Raw genomic sequence first — 20,820 nt, forward strand, 5'->3', positions numbered from 1 at the left:
TATTCCATACGCATAAGGGAGCCACTCCCAAAGAGCTTGTTGCACACCTGCGTAAGGTAAGTCTGAATACCAAATACTGAGAAGTGCTTAAATCAAAATGCATAGGAAAGGCATACATTTCCTTTGTCTTAATCGGGCCCATACTGCATGAACACCATCCATCTTTAACCATCATACCGTATATGGCTGTGACATAAAATGTTGCAGGGGGTACTTTGCATGATTAGAAATCAAATGTTTCTCTTTGTCAGCCTTTGATCCAAATCACTGGGATATCAACAAAAGAATCGGTCTGCTATTCTGGGACAGAAGACACAGTCAATCCCTTACCATCATGTGATACACTTTGTCCTAATTAGATATACACAGGTAGAATTTGGTGATATTATACACTATATGACCAAAAGTATGTGGACACCTGCTCATCGAACATCTCATTCCAAAATCATATTTTTGGTTACTGAAAATATATTTCATAGCGATTTAGATGGTACAACGATTCTCTACACTACACTTTGTCACATAAACTGAAATTAGGCGAACTATTAGAATTGTAGCAACCAAGAAATGGTGGAGCGAATTCTGCATATTGTACCTTTTAACTTGTATTTTTTATTCGGTAAATGAGAATTTAACTACAACAATTCAATTTGATGGAAGCACATGTATGGTTGGAAAATATGCATATTGTTTCCATGCGGATTTTAGAATATTCACATGAAAATCTGTTGCCAATTAGATGGAAATCTAGCTATTGACTCTTTTCATTTGATATGTCCGCTTGTCATTAGATACAGTGTTATTGTCTTTGTAGTGCCCTGCTATAGTGATCCTGTCTGTAATGAACTAGGTGTTGTTTTTACAGAAAGCCATGCATGTCCCAAGGACTGTCTCACCACTATGACATTTCTCCTATGGTCAAGCCCCCCACATTATCACAAAGGTATGATGTTTTGTGACGTGATATTTGATGTGTGTGTGTGTGTGTGTGTGTGTGTGTGTGTGTGTGTGTGTGTGTGTGTGTGTGTGTGTGTGTGTGTGTGTGTGTGTGTGTGTGTGTGTGTGTGTGTGTGTGTGTGTGTGTGTGTGTGTGTGTGTGTGTGTGTGTGTGTGTCAGGGGCGGCTGGTGGGAGGAGCTATAGGAAGACGGACTTATTGTAATGGCTGGAATGGAATAAAAGCAACTGAGTCAAACATATTGTTTCCATATGTGTATTGTGTTTGATGCCGTTCCATTCCAGCCATTACAATGAGGCCGTCCTCCTATAGCTCCCCCCACCAGCCTCCACTAGTGTGTATGTGTAAAAACCGTGACCAGGATATCTGGGTCAAACATTTAAACTTTCCATCCAGTCCTGACCATTAATCTGTGTTGCCCGGGTTAGACGTTACTGAATAACTCCTTGCTTCCCAAAAGGGGTGGTTGCAAGCTTGTGTAATGGGGTAGAACCGTCTACCTATTTTGAACGCACCCTTGTTGGTTTGCCTGTGCCAGGTGTATGCAATTTTTTATTAAGGGTGTGGCCTTTTGTATGGCCTTCATGTTTGGGTCATTCAGGGGATCCTCGTACTATGTGCTGGTTGGGGTGCCTTGGGAGGACAGTAGTGGTGAAGTGTGAGAAATAGGAATTATTGTAAATGTAGTGTTTTTTTAGTCGTTGGTGCCCATATTCCAACTAGACCTGCTCTCCTTCTCCCTTTCTTTGTAGGACAGTTTTATGGAGCTCCTGGAGCTGAAGATGTATGGATATTATGTAGGCCTATGGAGACTGCCTTGTGATGCGGAAAGTGACTAATTTCCATGCTCCACTCCTTGATGCAAAGAACCTGTGTTTAGTTTAGTCCCGAGGACTGTATTAGTTGACCTAATACAGCTACAGGAATAGTATTTGATGTATTTCCCCACCTTACACTTGGAACGCTAAAAACATTTCCTACCCCGTCTTTGGAGAGCTTGACTGAATCATTAAGCTGTTGGACATCATTTTTGGGATGGATATTCAAACACTGTTGGCATATGGGTTGATTTGTACCTTTCCCCTGGATCACAATATCAAATACCAGTTTATTGTTCGACGGCCATTGTAACAGCCAGACAAGCTTTGTGCTTGTAGAGCTCGAGCAGCCACTTACAACATGGGTCAGGTAATTAGAATGTTTTATTTAAACAAATATCTTTACACTTTACAAGTAAATAAAAAATACATTTACATTACACAGTAAATAACAATATAAATCATTGTGTACACATTTACAATATTGGAAATGAACAATGCAGCACCAAGTTATTTATAATACAGGTGTAGACAGAATTCAAATTCTCAGTTAAGTGCCACCTACAGTATAGTATTTACAATACAGTAATTTACTGCAATCAGAGTTAAGTTTCATTAAAAGAAACAAAACAACTCTGCCATTTTTGATGACATGTATTGATCTTTCCAATACACATCCAATGACAACTTCTTTATTCTGCATTCTCCAGCATCAGGCGGAATTGGATTGGTCCATCGCATCCCTCTGGGCGCATCACTTTTCCCCGGGACCCTTTTGTCCTTTCCGGTTGTGTTCTGTGCATGTCAGCGTCTCTGACATCTGTCAGATATGTGTCGGTTGTGGGAAGTGTGTATGTTCGAGACTGTGTGTCAGAATCTGAGGCAGTGTGTATGTCCCGGATGTGTGTCAGCGTCTCTGGCAGGTGTGCAGGTTCCGGGCTGCGGTCCTGCTGACTCCGGGGTCTTTCTCTCCTCTCTCTAGTCTGCATGAGAGGCCATCTCCACAGTCGCAGCGCTGGAACAGCTCCAGGCCATGGCCGCCTTTCCTACGGTGATGCGTGCACACCTGGCCCGCCGTCAGCACCGGCTTACAGATACGAGACCAGAAGTGGCGTGCACAGCACAGACCCTCAGAGCAGTCGGAGGACCTTAGGCAGTTGTCACCTTCCTGACCTAGAGAGAAGGAATATGAAGGATTCTGTTGGAAAGGTCTCGTAGCTGGAATTTTGATAATCAAATGTTTCCTTTCAATCCCCTTGGCTTTGTGTTTTTATGGTAACTTATTCTTAGGGGACTGGTGGGAAGGACAAATCTATAGGATCTTTATGGGTGGTACTGGATAATGTGTGTGCATGTGTAATGCACACCTACCTTTTATAGAATGTTGACCTTGGGGCAGAGGCAGTCTCTTGCCATAGTGTTCCATGGTGTTGTTCTGCCTATTCTCAACACGGGTAGTGACTGCGGTTTCAGCATCTTGATCACTGGCCTGACAAACACCTGAGGAAAAAGGCACACGTTATCATACAGTCACTTCAGTTGAACACAAGTCAAGTTTTTAAGATACTTACAATATCTCACGATTTCCCATCTTTCTCACCATAAGTTTTTACATTTATATTACCAATACCTATCTTACTACCACATTAAACGCAAATACATCAAAGTCATCGCATGAAATAAAAGTGTGATGATCTGAAAATGGTTGGAAAAACAAACATGTTGCGTTTGGATATGTTGAGCTCACCATTGATGCAGCGCTTCCCGGCGCAGCACATAGAATCTCTGGCGCACCGCTTCCGGGTCTTTCGGCATGGGAGACACGCGCCTCGGATATCGTTGCAGAATTCATCGGCCCCACACTCAGCATTGTATGTGCAAGTAGGCTAACATAAAAAACATAATACAATATTAACTTTAATTGGAACACAATTGCAAAACGCATTTCAGTAAAAGCGTAGGTAAGGTAAAGTGACCAATAAGCGCTCAGGCATAGGTTAGTGTTGGTATTACGCACAGCTGCAAGAGCGTTCTAGTGCAGTTGCTTACCTGCAAAGTGTCCACGACTGCATTCTGTCCGTCATTACCTGAAGAAGAAGGACGCGGGCTCGGGCTAACCGTGTCAGTGACACCGGACAAGGTCTTGATGGCATTATAGTTCAGTAAAACAGCCCCAGCGTAAGCATCCCCAAGGTATCCAAACAGCGTGAGATACATCGCCATAAAACGACCGACTGACAGCTTAGGCATACTTCTTTAAGTAAATGATCGGTTTTATGAATAAAAAATCCGTCAAATGTAGGATATTGTTAAAAAGTCGGCGAAGTCTTGAATCCTACCACAGTCTCAAGAGTATGTTAGTGGGTTATTTTGAGGTATCCTGACGCACGACTCTGCGATGTTCTCTTTATACATGAAGATCTGTTTGCATTCCCGCCCCTCCCAGCGCACAACAAAGGTGGCGGGTGGAATTCCAAATGCGCTTATTAAACTCCCGAGCTCTACTGTACGGAAATGGCCAACACGTGATGGACGAAATCGTTTCCAGCGTTCGTTTCACAATGTTTCAGTGATCAACAAGTCTCTCTTGTGATTTCGTCCATCACGTGCATACACAGAGACCTCTTTTAAACGGTATAGGATTCCATTAGAATAGCCTACAGCTCAAAATAACTCCTGGCTTATTATGGCACTGCAAAGATAACTCATTTTGGTTCTGGGAATGTTCTCTGAAGGTGTGGGAACGTTCCCTGAACATTGCACCAATGTTCCCCAAAGGAACAAGCTTTTCTTAACATTCTTTGAACTTTCTCTTTTGGTTGTATGAAGGTAGCAGAGAACGTTCTGGCAACGTTCTCTGGAGGTTAAAGTTAGAACACTCCCAGGATTACACAATTAAATATGAACAAAGATGTATAGCGATGTAGCCTATCATTTAAGAAAAGCAATAGGTCAATATAACATGGGTTATGTGGATTTCAGCATGGCTAAAATGTTGTCAAAGTTACAAAAATGGGTACTAAAGATTCAGACAGACATAGTGTTGCAAAAAAGTTTCATAAATTCCTAGATTTCCCAGAAATCCCAGTAATCCAAATAGGATTTCAGGAAAACAAGGGAATTTATTGAAAGTTCAATAATTTTGCAACCCTAGAAAGACATATACACTGAGTGTACAAAATATTGTGAACAACCTGCTCTTTCAATGACAGACTGACCAGAGGAATCCAAGTGAAAGCTATGATCCCTTGTTTATGTCACTTGTTTAAATCCACTTCAATCAGTATAGATAAAGGGGAGGAGATGGGTTAAATATGTTTTTTTAAGCCTTGAGACAATTGAGACATGGATTGTGTATGTGTGGCATTCATAGGTTGAATGGGGAAGACAAAAAATATAAATGCCTTTGTACAGGGTATGTAAGTGCTAAGCGCTTGTGTCAAGAACTGCAACGCTGCTGTTTTTTTTACGTCAAAAGTTTCCCATGTGTATCAAGAATAGTCCACCACCCAAAGGTTCTGGGAACATTTTCAAAGATTAAGATACATACCATCTGTTACCGTCTTGTGGTGGCCTCCTCCAGACTCTTGCAGAGATCCTCCAACTCCTCTTTGGTCCTACAAGGTATATGCAGGACTTCATCTGGCAGTTCTTGCTCTTCAGCAGCTAGCAGCTGTCACTGAATTGCAAAAAGTTCCACCTGTTTCTCATTAAAACGGTTGTTTGGAATCCTGCAATAGTTTTAAGTTGAGAACAAAGGGTATAGTAGTAGTCAATAGTCAAAATCATTTAAATGTTTTTCTATGCTTGGTGAATAATCATTTCACCATAAAATCCTCACGCCCTAGTCAAAATACACTAAAACAAGTTGGCTGTAATCTGTGATTATCCAAGTTAAATAGTGTCTATGATACTTTTATGCAGTAGGTCTTAAAACCTCTTAAGGATCGGACCCTTTTCAATTTTCACCTAAAATGACATACCCAAATCTAACTGCCTGTAGCTCAGGACCTGAAGCAAGGATATGCATATTCTTGATACCATTTGAAAGGAAAAACTTTGAAGTTTGTAGAAATGTGAAATTAATGTAGGGTAATATAACACATTAGATATGGTAAAATATAATACAAAGAAAAAAACATATTTTTTTGTATTTGTTTTGTACCATCAGCTTTGAAATGCAAGAGAAAGGCCATAATGTATTATACCAGCCCAGGCGCAATTTAAATTTGGCCACTAGATGGCAATAGTGTATGTGCAAAGTTTTATACTGAACCATTGCATATCTGTTCAACATGTTGTATGAAGACTTCCCAAATGTGCCTAATTGGTTTATTAACCTAAAAACATGTGGCAACTCTTGTAAACATCTAAATTAACACTGTATAGACCAAAGCATGGTTAAACAATGTTGATATGATGGATGGTCAGTCCTTGCATCCATAGCTCTGTCTAGGAATTTGAGAGTGGTAACATTTCTCCTGGCCCATCCCTCAGCTTTTTACCAAAATGGAGGCAGGATGTCTGCTTTGTAATTGTTTCTATTAAGGATTCTAGCTTTAATCTAACAAGGAACATTATAATTTGACTTAATATGTATGCTTCAGTGTTTATTTACTGTCACAGAGGACATGTCCTCCTCTTTCGGGTGGAGAGACTTTGGGACTGTGTTGTGGTACGGTTGGGTGGAGAGATGTCTTTGAGACAAAATGAATCACATGTTAACAATAACATATGTCTAATGTATGTCACACTTCATTTGCAAGTTCTGCTTCCAAAAGTATGGCCCAATCCCAAATCAGCCCCATTTGGAAATACTTACAATTGTCCCTTTGATAGGCTAGGTGGAAGTTTCACCATATTGTTTAGACCCATCAAATAATCTCAGATATCCACAAGTGCACAGGGTATGGGGGTCCATTTGTGATTGGGCCTATGACAACAAAAATAAGGTCCATTGTTTTTATGTGAATGCTTCAGTGCTATCAAGTCACTATTAGCCATTTACCTTAAAGGTTGAGTAGGTGTTCACTTGTTCAATTGTGTCCCACAATTGCTCCATCTGTAAAAAAACAAAAACGGTAGCTAGGAGATTGGATAAATGGACTAGTAGATGTAGGAGCAATCAATTTTCGTGAACGGGTGGTGTACCTAAGTAAAGTAAACCTGCTCACCTTTAACTAGTAGACTTCTGGACAAAATGGATGTCCAAATGACGCAAAGAATCAGAAACCGATTAATCACTTAGTAAATGTATTGTTTTCTCATCCACTTATCAACTCTGTGGTGGCCTTCTGCTAAGCTGCTTCAAATACAAGGTGGAGAATTACAGGGACTAGAAGATAACTCACATGGTGCAGGTGGAGAAACTGTCCAAGCAAGCTAAAAGTAAAACCGGAAGTGATCAATTTCTATATAAATGAAACATTTTTTATTCAATTTTGACCAATAAAATTAATTTACGAATGTATTTCAGTGGAAGAAATGTGGTATCCCATAGATATTTTTATGTAAACCTCTCTTTACCATTTAATTGCAATCACTTCCTTATTTACATGACAGGTCATGTGACTTTTTTTACCATCGTCAGGTATTAGCCAAGTAGCCTAGCCATTCAACGAATCAAATCTATTGCCATCCATTTCAAAATACTCAACAATTATAACCCAATTTACAACTATAACCCAATTTATGACATAGCAAGAGGGTTATCAGACCTCATTTGTCACTCTCCATGGAAACATGTTTTTAAAATTGCTTTTTTATGGTTAGACCTAGCTAGCAGCCAATGCAGCTGGAGAACATGTTAGCTAAGCTAGCTGACTTACGTGTGAAAAAATATATTCTGCATACACAACACATTCAAAAATAACTATGCTACCTCCTAATATAATATAATACCTCCTCATATAAATACGTGTTGTAGTTCTACTTTCTCTGACTAATCACCTGTAAAAATAGTAATATTAGCAGTACTTGAAACAAGCTAAACTGCCTGTCAGCCATTTCCCTACTGTCAACAGTAATGGTGACCAAGGTGTCGCATGACTGTTTGCCTTGTAACGGAGAGTTCACATATTTTTTTGGGGGGGGAATAAAAAATTAGTTTGTTATTTACAAAATGATGTGCACTCACCTCCACACACACTTTATCTCCTCTATCAGCAGTTTGATCCAATGGCCATTAGATATGCAACGTTCCTACTGTATAACTTTTGTTCCAACAACTAAATTGGAACCACAGGGGAACATTACGTAAAAATTTGAATTCACCCCCCAAAAATCAATCAGAACAATGTGTTTTTACCTTTAAAAAAAACAATGTTCCCTAAAGGTTCTCCTTCATTTCTTAGAAATAACTTTCCCACAATGTTCCCAGAATGTTCTGTGAAAGAGCTAAAGGAGAACCTTTAGAGAATGTTACAGGGACGTTCTGTGCTAGCTGGGAAGTGTGATTGATTACGGGATATGCAAACCATTAAGATGTGTGAAAAATGCACAGAATTCATGGTCCTTTGAGAGGTGTTTCAGGGCTGACTGGCACATTGACAAATGAGACCACTCTGATCATTCATGCTTGCGCTCAGGTTGCGCTTGGGAACTGTGGTATATTGCATCGGAGGCCACGTGACCACGCACAGTAGTGGGAGAGCGAGAAATCCCGGCTGAATTCACTATACTCTGGCAGTGGCAGTTCTAGCTTGTATGGCTCCCTAGGCGAACCCCCACTTCAGCCTCCCCCCTTCAGCCTCCCCCCACCAAAAAAACAAAACACCATTCAGCACTAACTGTCATTTTTATTCAGACATTTGGAACAACACAAATAAATAATCATAACATTAAAAACTATATAAATATAAAAATGTATACAAAAATAAGACTCATAAATATCAAAAAGAAGTAACAAAGACAAATAGAAACAAATGTGTGTTGATTTGGCACTCGAGCATCAATACATTACCCATCCCCCAACACTGTCAACCAAGAGTCAAGACTAAACCAATTCACCTTGGTGGTGTGCAGACTGGTTTTATATTATTCTTAACGATCTCGCACAAACCAGAAAAAATTGCAACAATATGTCTGTGAAACTATATATTCACAGTATTATGAATGAATTGTGGTTTATTTGGTAACATTTCGTAGTGTGACTGATTTGACTAATTGCATTAGTACTGTACAGAGTTAGAGGTGCACTATTTGATAGATTTCCCGCTACCCCTACCTCAGGCTTCCAGTGGGGAGACCTGAAGTCAACCTACCCCTGCCCCCCTCCCCATCTTGTACTTCTGAGTGGGAGACCTGCCTAGCTCACAAAGTAGAATCAGGGCGCCCACTCCGACAAGGTTAATTGGCCTACAGTCCCACACGGCGACATGATATCATGTGACGTGCAATGAGCGATAGAAAACCGGTTGCGCAAATGTCACCATTCTGATTTTTTTTGGTGCGGGCGCCCCGTGCCACCCCCTGGCAAGATGACGCCCTGTGCGGCTTCCCATGTCGCCTATACCTAAAACAGCCACTGGGCTCCAGTTAACTTGAATAAAGAAGGTTTTATGTCTTAAAACCTCTTGAAGCTAGAGGGCAGTATTTTTATGTTTGGAAAAATAATGTTTCCAATGTAAGCTGCCTATTTCTCAGGCCCAGATGCTAGAATATGCATATAATTGACAGATTAGGATAGAAAACACTCTAAAGTTTCCAAAACTGTCCAAATATTGTCTGTGAGTATAACAGAACTGTTCCATTGCCTGCCTTTCCTCCATTTAAAGGGATATCAACCAGATTCCTTTTCCAATGGCTTCCACAGGTTGTGAACAGTCTTTAGACATAGTTTCAAGCTTTTATTCTGAAAAATGAGCGAGATTTATTAAATCTCGTCAGTGGACTGCCAGATGTCCTTTGATTAGTTTATGCGCTCGAAAGTGGTAGCTCGACATTTTCTTTATCTCTTGTATTGAATAGTTTACCGTCCGGTTGAAATATTATTGATTATTTATGTTAAAAACAACCTGAGGATTGATTATAAAAATCATTTGACATGTTTCTACAAACTTTACGGATACTATTTGGAATTTTTGTCTGCCCTTCATGACCGCTCGAGCCTGTGGATTTCTGAACATAACGCGCCAACCAAATTGAGGTTTTTGGATATAAAAATAATCTTTATCGAACAAAAGGAACATTTATTGTGTAACTGGGAGTCTCGTGAGTGCAAACATCCGAAGATCATCAAAGGTAAGCGATTAATTTTATTGCTTTTCTGACTTTCGTGACCAATCTACATTGCTGCTAGCTGTTCGTAATGTTTTGTCTAGTGATCGATAAACTCACAAACGCTTGGATTACTTTCGCTGTAAAGCATATTTTCAAAATCTGACATGACAGGTTGATTAACAACAAGCTAAGCTGTGTTTTGGTATATTGCATTTGTGATTTCATGAAATTAAATATTTTTTGTATTTTTTTGTGAATTTGGCGCTCTGCAATTCAGCAGAAAATGATCCCGTTAAAGTGATCTGTGCGCCAAGAGGTTAACCTCTTCACACGTACCAACAAATGGGTGTGATCATTCTACAGTGGTCCCTGGAGCATACACTTAAACTGGTTTGATTAGAAGGCTTATTTAGAACGTCCTGTTTCAATTGACGCAACAGTTAGCATTTGAGCTATCCACACTGTTTTTTTCACAGAAACATTTTTGCACAAACACAGTCCTTACAAAGTTATGTCCTGAATGTGACAAGTCATATTTTAGTTACAATGTTCAGACATTCACTGAATTGGCAACAGCATACACAATCATCCAAACTGGAAAATGTAAGCCACATTAGTCCTAGCGCTAACTGAGGAAATATTGAAATAACACAAGCGGTCATATTTAGATAACTCTCAGCTGACAGAAACCACAATATGAATTAGCTAAAAGCAATTACTATTTATAATTCATCACATCATTGATCAAAATAATTGAGTAAAACACTTTCTAGAAATCGAAAGTAATCCGATGATGAGTATTTTGTGCGTGCCGCCATGTTTGTTTTTCGCGTCAACCAAAGATAATAAGAGAAAAGATGAGTTTGGTTTGTTTGCAGTATGCATGTTGAAGGGGTGTGTCGTCTACGATCATTCACTTCTGGAAGTTTACCCGAAAGATGAGTGAACCATTCCTTCACCTCATTATAATATCTTTGGTCTGACAGACGTTTACTCGACACCTAGAATGCATTGTATAATGTCAACAAACATGGCGCCACACATAGCTGGCAAATAGCTTAACATTAGCTCATTATAATCAGTACAACCTTCAAAAAAGTATTTTACAAATATCATAGGTGTCCATTACAACCTATACAATAATCGGATTGCATTATTTGTCACCAGGACTTGAAAACCAGTACTTGTGAATATAACTGTAAATACATTATGCATTATACATTATACATTATACATACATACTTACATTAAGGTGACCAGATTCCTGAAATTAAAACTGGGGACATTTCTAGTTCGGCGGTCAATATATCATTAAAATATTCAATGTTATTATCTATGAAATAAAAAAGGGGACATTTCCGGTTTCATGTATTTCGTCTACCAGGCACACTGTGATAGAGAAAACAACTATATTACAGAAACACTACAGACAAGACAGAACTGTCCGATCTGAACAGCCATTCCGTGGTCCTGGTAGTCTGGGTAGAATTAGAGCAGAAGAGAACATGAGCAAAATTTAAAAAACAGAGACAATAGTATATGTGAAATAATTAACAACATAATAAAGAAATAAGACGATGATGAGATTGGTAACTACATAATATACTTATATCAACCTAATCTGTATATTTCTCAGAAGAATGTATCTTCTTCAGGATTGCTCTGTCTTTGTCCAGCTTCTCCATGAACTCCTGGCAGGGGAGGTTGAAGTTTGTCTTCACAATAAGCATGGCCTTGATGGTAGGAACAGTGAACCTATTTCTTGCTGCTGTCCATAGATCATTCATTTTGGAGAACACTCTCTCGACTGGTGCATTACTTCCAGGTAAGCACATGACAACAGACGCTAATCTAGCCAGGTTAGTGTGTGATGTCGTTCTCTTTGAAGTGGGTAACCACCGTGATCTATCTCTGACTAAGCGGTGTCTCAGATGTTTTCCATTCTTCAAGCGATCCCCCCTTTAGGAACTCTTGCAGGCCAGTAACCTCGTCACACAATGCATCCTCATTGATGTTCACATTGGGGCATATTTCCTGCAGTGTGCCTGCTGCCTTCTGGATCTCTACACGCTGAGGTTTCCTTTTTAAAAGGAGACAATGTAAAATCTTTTAGATTATCTGTGTGCTTTCCCCATGCTTGCAAGTAGTTCACAGCCGTAGTGACGAATGATTGGGATGTTTTGAGAAAGCTCTCTTTAGACATGGCTCCATTTTCCTCTAGCTCTCTCAGAAGTCCTTTGACCAAAACTGGAATGAAGTTGTCATCACGTCTTGCAGTCAATTTTGCCTCAACATTTCTCAGAATTGCAATTGACTCCACAGCACAGCGGTCCTGGCCTTCAAGCATCTCGATCGTGTCACTGAATACGGTCGGGTTTCCATGGACAAAGGCCAGCCAAACTTTTCTTCTCCTCCAATCTTTCTCCTCCTATTTTCTTCACTCGTCTTCCTGCTCTTTCTTCCTTTCTTTCTCTTTACCTTTCCACCTCACTCTTCCACACTCTCCTCGCTTCACTCTTTTTACTCCCTTAATTTTTCCTTCTCCTTCTTCTCCAATCTTTAATAATAAATAGTAAACTATTAGATAAAATACTTCGGTTAACAGATTCCCATTGCTTGCCTCATTTTTGTATTTTATCTCAAAAACATTGCTTGGAATAATAAATTGGCAGGGTCTGTAATCATATATTTACCTTTCCACTTCTCTCCCTTTCACTCTTCTTCCTATCCAGTCTTCCTCCTCTCCTTCCTCTCCACTCTCTAACAGAAAACATTATGCTAATGTTATCCATGAAAATGTCAAAATATATTTTCACGCAACTTATTATAACGCCAAACCATTAACATTGTAATCTACAAATAAATATTCTCATAATTAATTGTGCATTAATTTAATATAATCATATTTTCAAAAAAGCACGTCCACTGCATGTTTACATGTGAACGTTTTTTAACCTAGCTAAGTTACCATGACAGTAGCTAGCTAACCTAGCTAGATAACTTAGTCAACATAGCTAATGTTAGCTAGCATAACCTATTTAAAACCTTATAAAGCAGATAATCTATCTATATAATACATTGTGACATTATAACATCATTAGCTAGTATCTCAAACGATTGTAACTTACCTGGTTTAAAAAGACGTTTGTGATGATATTGTGGATTCACTTGACACTTGCTAGCTTCTGGCCGAGTTTTCCACAGCAGTTTTCTCTAAAACTATCGCGAGCAGGTAGTTAGTAAAAGGAGAGTGAATGAAGCTGCTATAGCGAGCAGGAAGTTAGTAGAAGGAGAGTGAATGAAGCTGCTATAGTGAGCAGCCCCCTCTGCTGGACAAAACAAGCACAACGCGATTGAGACGTCAACTGGTAGGCTCTGTTGCCCGGTCTTTCTTAAAATATTATTTCACTTTGCAGTATTATTTTAACGCACAGTTAAAAACGGGGACATTTCCGGGGACAGCTCCAGCCGGGGACAGGCCACCAAAAACGGGGACTGTCCCCGGAAAACGGGGACATCTGGTCACCCTAACTTACATACATACATACTGTATAGAACGACAACACGATATACAGAAAATAAGGCACTTACTTTGATATGAACGCACACATGACCAAAGTTATTATTTGTAAGGAAAACAACAAGGAAGGCAATGCGAGCGCCAGCCAGGTAATGTGCCAATTTGTGCATAACTGCACAAATATTTGCATACTTGATCTACGGAAACATTGGTGAAGTGCATGGGCTCTCCTCGAAGAGAGAAGTTTGTCCGGCTCAGTAAAGCCTCAAACATAAATTGCCTGCAACGCTGAAATGGGCTATTTCTATGTGAATTAATGAGGAGTCGGAACACACCTCAATTCAAACTGTTGTTAGAAAATACAACTTGTTAGAAAATAATTTGATGGAGAGCATCCTGTCGGGCTGTATCACCGCCTGGTACAGCAATTGCACTGCCCTCAACCGCAAGGCTCTCCAGAGGGTAGTGCGGTCTGTACATGCATCACCGGGGGCAAACTACCTGCCTTCCATGACACCTACAGCACCCAATGTCACAGGAAGGGCAAAAAGATCATCAAGGACAACAACCACCCGAGCCACTGCCTGTTCACCCCGCTATCATCCAGAAGCGAGGTCAGTACAGGTGCATCAAAGCTGGGACCGAGAGACTGAAAAACAGCTTCTATCTCAAGGCCATCAGACTGTTAAACAGCCATCACTAACATAGGGAGGCTGCTGCCAACATACAGACTCAAATCTCTGGCCACTTAAATAAACTGACTTAATAAAGGTATCACTAGTCACTTTAAATAACTCTACTTTAAAAGAATGTTTACATATCCTACATTACTCATCTCATACTGTATGTATATACTGTATTCTATACCATCTACTGCATCTTGCCTATTCCGCACGCCATCGTCCATCCATAAATGTATATGTACATATTCTTATTCATCCCTTTACATTTGTGTGAATAAAGTAGTTGTTGTGAATTTGTTAGATTACTTGTTAGATATTACTGCATAGTCGGAACTAGAAGCACAAGCATTTCGCTGCACTCGCATTAACATCTGCTAACCATGTGTATGTGACCAATAAAATTTGATTTGATTTGAGGTTCTTAGGTATGGTTAACTATGTGGGCAAATGTGTACCTAATCTGGCAACTCACACGAGTCAGATGAGAGGTCTACAGTGCAAAACTACAGAAAGGTGTTGGAACAGTAATCACCTGAAAGAGTTTAAGGAGCTCAAGGCATGAATTATGCATGCTCCAGTATTGAAGTTCTATGATGAAAGCGCAAAACCAAAATCTCAGCTGATGACTCTAAAGCAGGCTTGACTCTAAACATCATAAGTATGACTTGCAACTCGCATACAGGCCAGGCAAAGAATTGTTAGTGGTAGACACATTGTCCAGGGCATTTTACAGCTCAGAACCAAACCAGATATATGAGCATGAAGATACCGTGCATGTAAACCTTATCAGAAAGAGTTGCCCAGTCTCAGATGAAATGTGGATAGTTATTTCACTTGCAACTGCAAAAGATTAGTGTTTGCAAAAGGCAATTCAAGCCATAACATGCGGGTGGTATGTACAAGCTATACCATACCCGTAAGGTCAATACAGGGATGAGCTATCTGTACTTGATGGAATTCTGTTTAAGGGTTCAAGAATTGTGATACCAAGTCCTGTTAAAGAAAAACATGTTGATCAAAATTCACAAGGGCCACCTGGGCTCGCCATGGGGTCGCAGAGATAGTCCGTATGGACAATGCCTCACATTTCAGATGTTAAACTTTCAGTGATTTTGCTAAATGGGTTTAAGCATGTCACCTCCAGCCCACTGTACCCACAGTCTAATGGGTTAGTCAAGAATGGTGTCAAAACAGTAAACCTACTGCTTAAGAAAGCTCTCGATGTCACGAGCGTCGTAATCACATTCGGACCAAAGCGCAGCGTGATATGGGTTCCACATGTTTATTTAATGAAACGCACAAAAACAATAAAGAATCAATGACCCGTGAAGCTATGGCGTGCTCACAGGCAACTACACATAAACAAGATCCCTCAAAACACAGTGGGGAAATGGCTGCCTAAATATGATCCCCAATCAGAGACAACGATAAACAGCTGCCTCTGATTGGGAACCATACCAGGCCAACATAGAATTAAACAACCTAGATTACCCACCCTAGTCACACCCCGACCTAACCAAAATAGAGAATAAAAAGGCTCTCTATGGTCAGGGCGTGACACTCGACTCAAAGACAGATCCAAATCTAGCTTTGTTAAACTACAGGACAACTCCACTAAAACATGGTTGTCTCCTGCAGAGCTGTTGTTCAACAGGTTGCCAGTACTCCTAGAAACAGAGAAGGATGGCAAGGTCATTCTTAACTAATGGAGAGAAAAGTGTGAACCGAAAAGTTACTATGACAAAGGGTCCGAGGTGCTCAGTGCACTCATTCCTAGTGATAGGGTGAAAATGCATGATGGTGAAACATGGAGCGTTGAGGCCCATGTTGTGAAAACAGTGGCAACCAGGTTATATGATGTAATGACACCTGAGGAAGTTACATACAGGAGAAATACGAGACAGTTGTTACATGTACCTGAGTGTGAGCAAACATTACAGGTCAGACAACATCAAGCCTAGACACTCCTGTGTCAGACCCACCAGGGCAGCCTGTGGAAATGAGACGGTCAGGTAGAGAAGTAAAAGCACCTCAGAGGCTGATTGAGGAAGTATAAATGTGGTATTGAAATGCAGTGTTCACTATGCAAAGAATTTATCAGGATTTATAGACAATTGTTTGGTTTTTTTCTCATAAGGGAAAGGCATATCTTGATAAGGGGGGATGTTGCATATTGTATCGGAGGCCACGTGACCACTTAGGGGATGCTCAGCCCGCACACAGCATTGGGTGAGTGGGAGATCCTGACTGAATGCACTGTACTAGTATGGCTCCAGTTAACTTGAATAAAGAAGGACTTGTGTTTTAAATAACAGTTGTTTTCTTTAGTATTTATTTGACAAGAAGGTACAACAGTAACGATGGCTACCAATTGGACAGAGTGACGCTCTGCTCTTTCCAGCGCACTCCCACAAATAATCTGCTGTGCGTTCATAATTTACCAACACCAGCATTTGTGTTTACAATGTCATGGCACCCTCTGAAGGGAATATCCAGAAAAGGCATCAAAACAGGTGCTGTGTGGGGTGAGAAAGCGGGGCTTGTTAATAGAATGTGCAAGCTTCTCCTGTATGCTACAGAAACGTGTGGCACTTGGACCCCATCTGGTGGTTCCATAACTGTATAGACAATGAAGCAATAAGGCCTGAGGTATATGGCCAATATACCACGATTAAGTGCTGTTTTTACACACCATGGAACACGGATTGCCTGGATACAGCCAATTTGCCGTGGTATATTGGCCATATACAACAAATCCCAGAGGTGCCTAACTGCTATTATAAACTGGTTGCCAATGTAATTAGAACAGCAAAAACAGCAACACCAAAAAAATGTCCTACCCATGGTATTTCATATTTATTCAACTAGGCAAGTCAGTTACGAACAAATTCTTATTTTCAATGATGGCTTAGGAACAGTGGGTTAACTGCCAAGTTCACAGGTAGAATAACACATTTTTACCTTGTCAGCTCGGGGATTCGATCTTGCAACCTTTCCGTTTCAAGTCTAACGCTCTAACCATACGGCTACCTGCCGCCCCATATATGGTCTGATATACCATGGTTTTCAGACAATCAGCACTCAGGGCTCAAACTACCCAGTTTATAATGCCAAACAAATATTGCCTACCTGAACATGAATTGGTGCTATGAATGGTGGTTCAGTTTGGTGCTTTACCTTTAGGTGTAAAATACTGTGGGTTAACAAGAACCCTTTTTGAACAGTTTAAAAGATCACACAGAGGTGATCATGACACGCTGTTAGGCCTATCCAACTGGGCACAGACGTCAATTCAACATCTTCCACGTTGGTTCAATATAATTTAATTGAAATCACGTGGAAATTATGTTGATTCAACCAGTTTGCCCAGTGGGATGTCTCATGAGTCAATTCCATCTCTTTAAATAAAGGCCACACTTAGAATAAAATGTAAGCCTACAGGGCATGTCAATTGGTCTCATTGTTACTGCCATTTGAAATACTTACTAACCAGATGAAACATATCTTAAAAGAGGTAGGTCCTCCTGTCATAGGCTACAGCCTTATACAGGTCACTTTCATTTGAATCTGGCTACATTGGGGTGAACAGGAAGATGCTCCCTCTTGTGGCTGTGGGTATGTCCTTCTTTGTATTATAGACTTGGTAGTCTTGTTTTGGATAGCAAATCATCATTCAGCACTGTGACAGGGGTCAACATCCCACAGCTGGTTGGACTGGATGATGGTACAGTGCTGGTGGAAAGCTATAGCTGGCAACAACACCTGACACTGTACTTAAGGCCGCTGCCACAGATTAAGCAGTACCAGCACTTCAGGTGAATATCATTTTCATTGCATTGTATGAGGTTATTCTTCTTATCTAAACTTGGGAGGTGAACTGATGTTGTGCAAGGTTGTAATGTCTTCTACATTTTATGTTGTTTCCTGTTTTACAGCTTCGATGCTCTGCAGCCTGGTGTTTTTGTCGCCAAGGAGAGTTCGGACTCAGTCGGGGCCAGGTTTCAGCTGCTGCGCGACGCTGACATCCTTCCTCCCATAGATAGTCTGCCTGTACAAGCACCACCTGGACTGGACACAGCTAGACAAACGCATCTTTTTGTGAAGATCAGGGGCAGGACAGAAACAGGCTCTCCGAATATAGATTCCCTTGTTCATGCGTGGTTCGGACGGACCAGTCATCAGCACTTTCTGCAGTGCATCTATTCAAATGACTCTCTCCTAATACGTGGCTGCTACTTTTTTTAAAATCCTGCTCCTCAGCCACTTTACCCATGATTGTATGCATATAACTACCTCCTATATCACTGATATTGCTATTGCTATTTTTCTTGTACATACTGTATATTTTATTTATATTGACAGTATTTCTGATACTGCTACTATTTAACTTCTCTAGGATAGGGGGCAGCATTTTCACGTTTGGATGAAAAGCATACCCAAATTCAACTGCCAGCTACTCATCCCCAGAAGATAAGATATGCACATTATTAGTAGATTTGGATAGAAAACACTGAGAAGTTTCTAAAACGGTTTGAATCATGTCTGTGAGTATAACATAACTTATTTAGCAGGCGAAACCCCGAGGACAAACCATTCAGATTTCTTTTTTTTGAGGTCACTGTCTTTTCAATGTGTTTTCATTGAGAATCCAGATTTCTAATTGACCGTCTTGCAGTTCCTACCGCTTCCACTGGATGTCAACAGTCTTTAGAAATTGGTTGAGGTTTTGTCCTTTGTGTAATGAAGAAGTACGGCCATCTTGAACGAGGGTCACTTGAAGTGTACTTTTAGATAGAGGCGCGTGACCAGAAATCTAGCTACAGTTTGTTTTAATCCTGTATTGAACACAGATCATCCCGTCTTCAATTTTATCTAATATTTACGTAAAAAAATACCTAAAGTTGTATTACAAAAGTAGTTTGAAATGTTTTGGCAAAGTTTACCGGTAACTTTTGAGATATTTTGTAGTCACGCTGCACAAGTTGGAACCGGTGTTTTTCTGGATCAAACGCGCCAAATAAATGGACATTTTGGATATATATCGACGGAATTAATCGAACAAAAGGACCATTTGTGATGTTTATGGGACATATTGGAGTGCCAACAACAGAAGCTCATCAAAGGTAAGGCATGATTTATTTATTTTTTTCTACGTTTTGTGTCGTGCCTGCAGGGTTGAAATATGCTTTCTCTCTTTGTTTACTCTGTTGCTATCCTCAGATAATAGCATTGTTTGCTTTTGCCAAAAAGCCTATTGGAATTCTGACATGTTGGCTGGATTCACAACAAGTGTAGCTTTAATTTGGTGTCTTTCATGTGTGATTTAATGAAAGTTAGATTTTTATAGTAATTTATTTGAATCTGGCGCTCTGCATTTTCTCTGGCTTTTGGCCAAGTGAGACAGTAGCGTCCCGCCTAAACTCAGATTTTTGGATATAAATATGAATTTTACCGAACAATACATACATGAATTGTGTAACATGAAGTCCTATGAGTGTCATCTGATGAAGATCATCAAAGGTTAGTGATTAATTTTATCTCTGTTTCTGCTTTTGTTACTCCTCTCTTTGGCTGGAAAAATGGCTCTGTTTTTCTGTGACTTGGCTCTGACCTAACATAATCGTTTGGTGTGCTTTCGTCGTAAAGCCTATTTGAATTCTGACATGTTGGTTGGATTCATAACAGTTGTAGCTTTAATTTGGTATCTTTCATGTGTGATTTCATGAAAGTTTTATTTTTATAGTAATTTATTTGAATTTGGCGCTCTGCATTTTTACTGGCTTTTGGCCAAGTGGGACGTTAGCCTCCCACATATCCCAGAGAAGTTAAGTAATCATTTGGCTATACCTTCTGTAGAGACCCATCCAATTAGTAAGATGTGTGGCTGGGGGTTATAACATTTCTTTCACACGACCCATCAATCTAGACAAGTGTGTCTGGGTAAGCGTCATCTAATATTTAGATAATATTTTTATCTGGAAATGGATCCTTATGGATGCTACTACTTTTACCACTTTTACTCTTAATCTTTACTACACTACTCACTGTTTAGCATGACCTTACATGTGAATCCTTAAAGAAATGGGCGGGGCTGACTTAAGAGGGTGTGAGAAATGCTGAACGGGTGTAGACAAAGGAGAGCTCTCCAGTAGGTACCACACATTCAAAGGCCATACTTTTATCCAATGTAAAAAACACAATTTCAAATTTTGCTACATGAGACCAATTTGAGCTGGTCGGTCACATATTACGGCAAGAATAGCTCAAATAAGCAAAGAAAAACGACAGTCCATCATAACTTTAAGTCATGAAGGTCAGTCAATCCGGAAATTTTCAAGAAAGTTTCTTCAAGTTCAGTCTGGCTCATAGACCCATAGTTACCTCTGCTGCAAATAAATGCTTCACAAAGTTCAAGTAACCGACACATCGCAACATCAATTGTTCAGAGGAGACTCAGGCCTTGAATCAGGCCTTCAAGGTCTAATTACGGCTAAGAAACCACAACTAAAGGACACCGATAAGAACAAGAGACTTGCTTGGTCCAAGAAACACGAGCAATGAACATTAGACCGGTGGAAATCTGTCATTTGGTCTGATCATTCCAAATTTGCGATTTTTGGTT

At 40.1% G+C, this 20,820-nt stretch overlaps 1 protein-coding gene and 1 long non-coding RNA gene across 2 annotated transcripts; both read right to left on the bottom strand.

The window, feature by feature from the left end:
- Positions 1 to 2,141: 2,141 nt before the first annotated feature.
- Positions 2,142 to 4,208, bottom strand: LOC139570884 (dickkopf-related protein 1-like). Its single transcript, XM_071393182.1, has 4 exons — positions 3,825 to 4,208; positions 3,523 to 3,661; positions 3,147 to 3,275; positions 2,142 to 2,948 (listed from the first exon to the last, which is right to left on the bottom strand). The coding sequence occupies exons 1-4, from the start codon at positions 4,023 to 4,025 to the stop codon at positions 2,683 to 2,685; spliced, it is 735 nt and encodes a 244-aa protein (XP_071249283.1). The 5' UTR covers positions 4,026 to 4,208; the 3' UTR covers positions 2,142 to 2,682.
- Positions 4,209 to 8,552: 4,344 nt separating this feature from the next.
- Positions 8,553 to 12,757, bottom strand: LOC139570885 (uncharacterized). Its single transcript, XR_011674184.1, has 2 exons — positions 12,689 to 12,757; positions 8,553 to 12,552 (listed from the first exon to the last, which is right to left on the bottom strand). It is a non-coding gene; the product is annotated as an uncharacterized lncRNA (long non-coding RNA).
- Positions 12,758 to 20,820: the final 8,063 nt, after the last annotated feature.

This window comes from Salvelinus alpinus, chromosome 3 (genome assembly GCF_045679555.1).
Source record: "Salvelinus alpinus chromosome 3, SLU_Salpinus.1, whole genome shotgun sequence".
NCBI classification, from domain to species: Eukaryota; Metazoa; Chordata; class Actinopteri; order Salmoniformes; family Salmonidae; genus Salvelinus; species Salvelinus alpinus.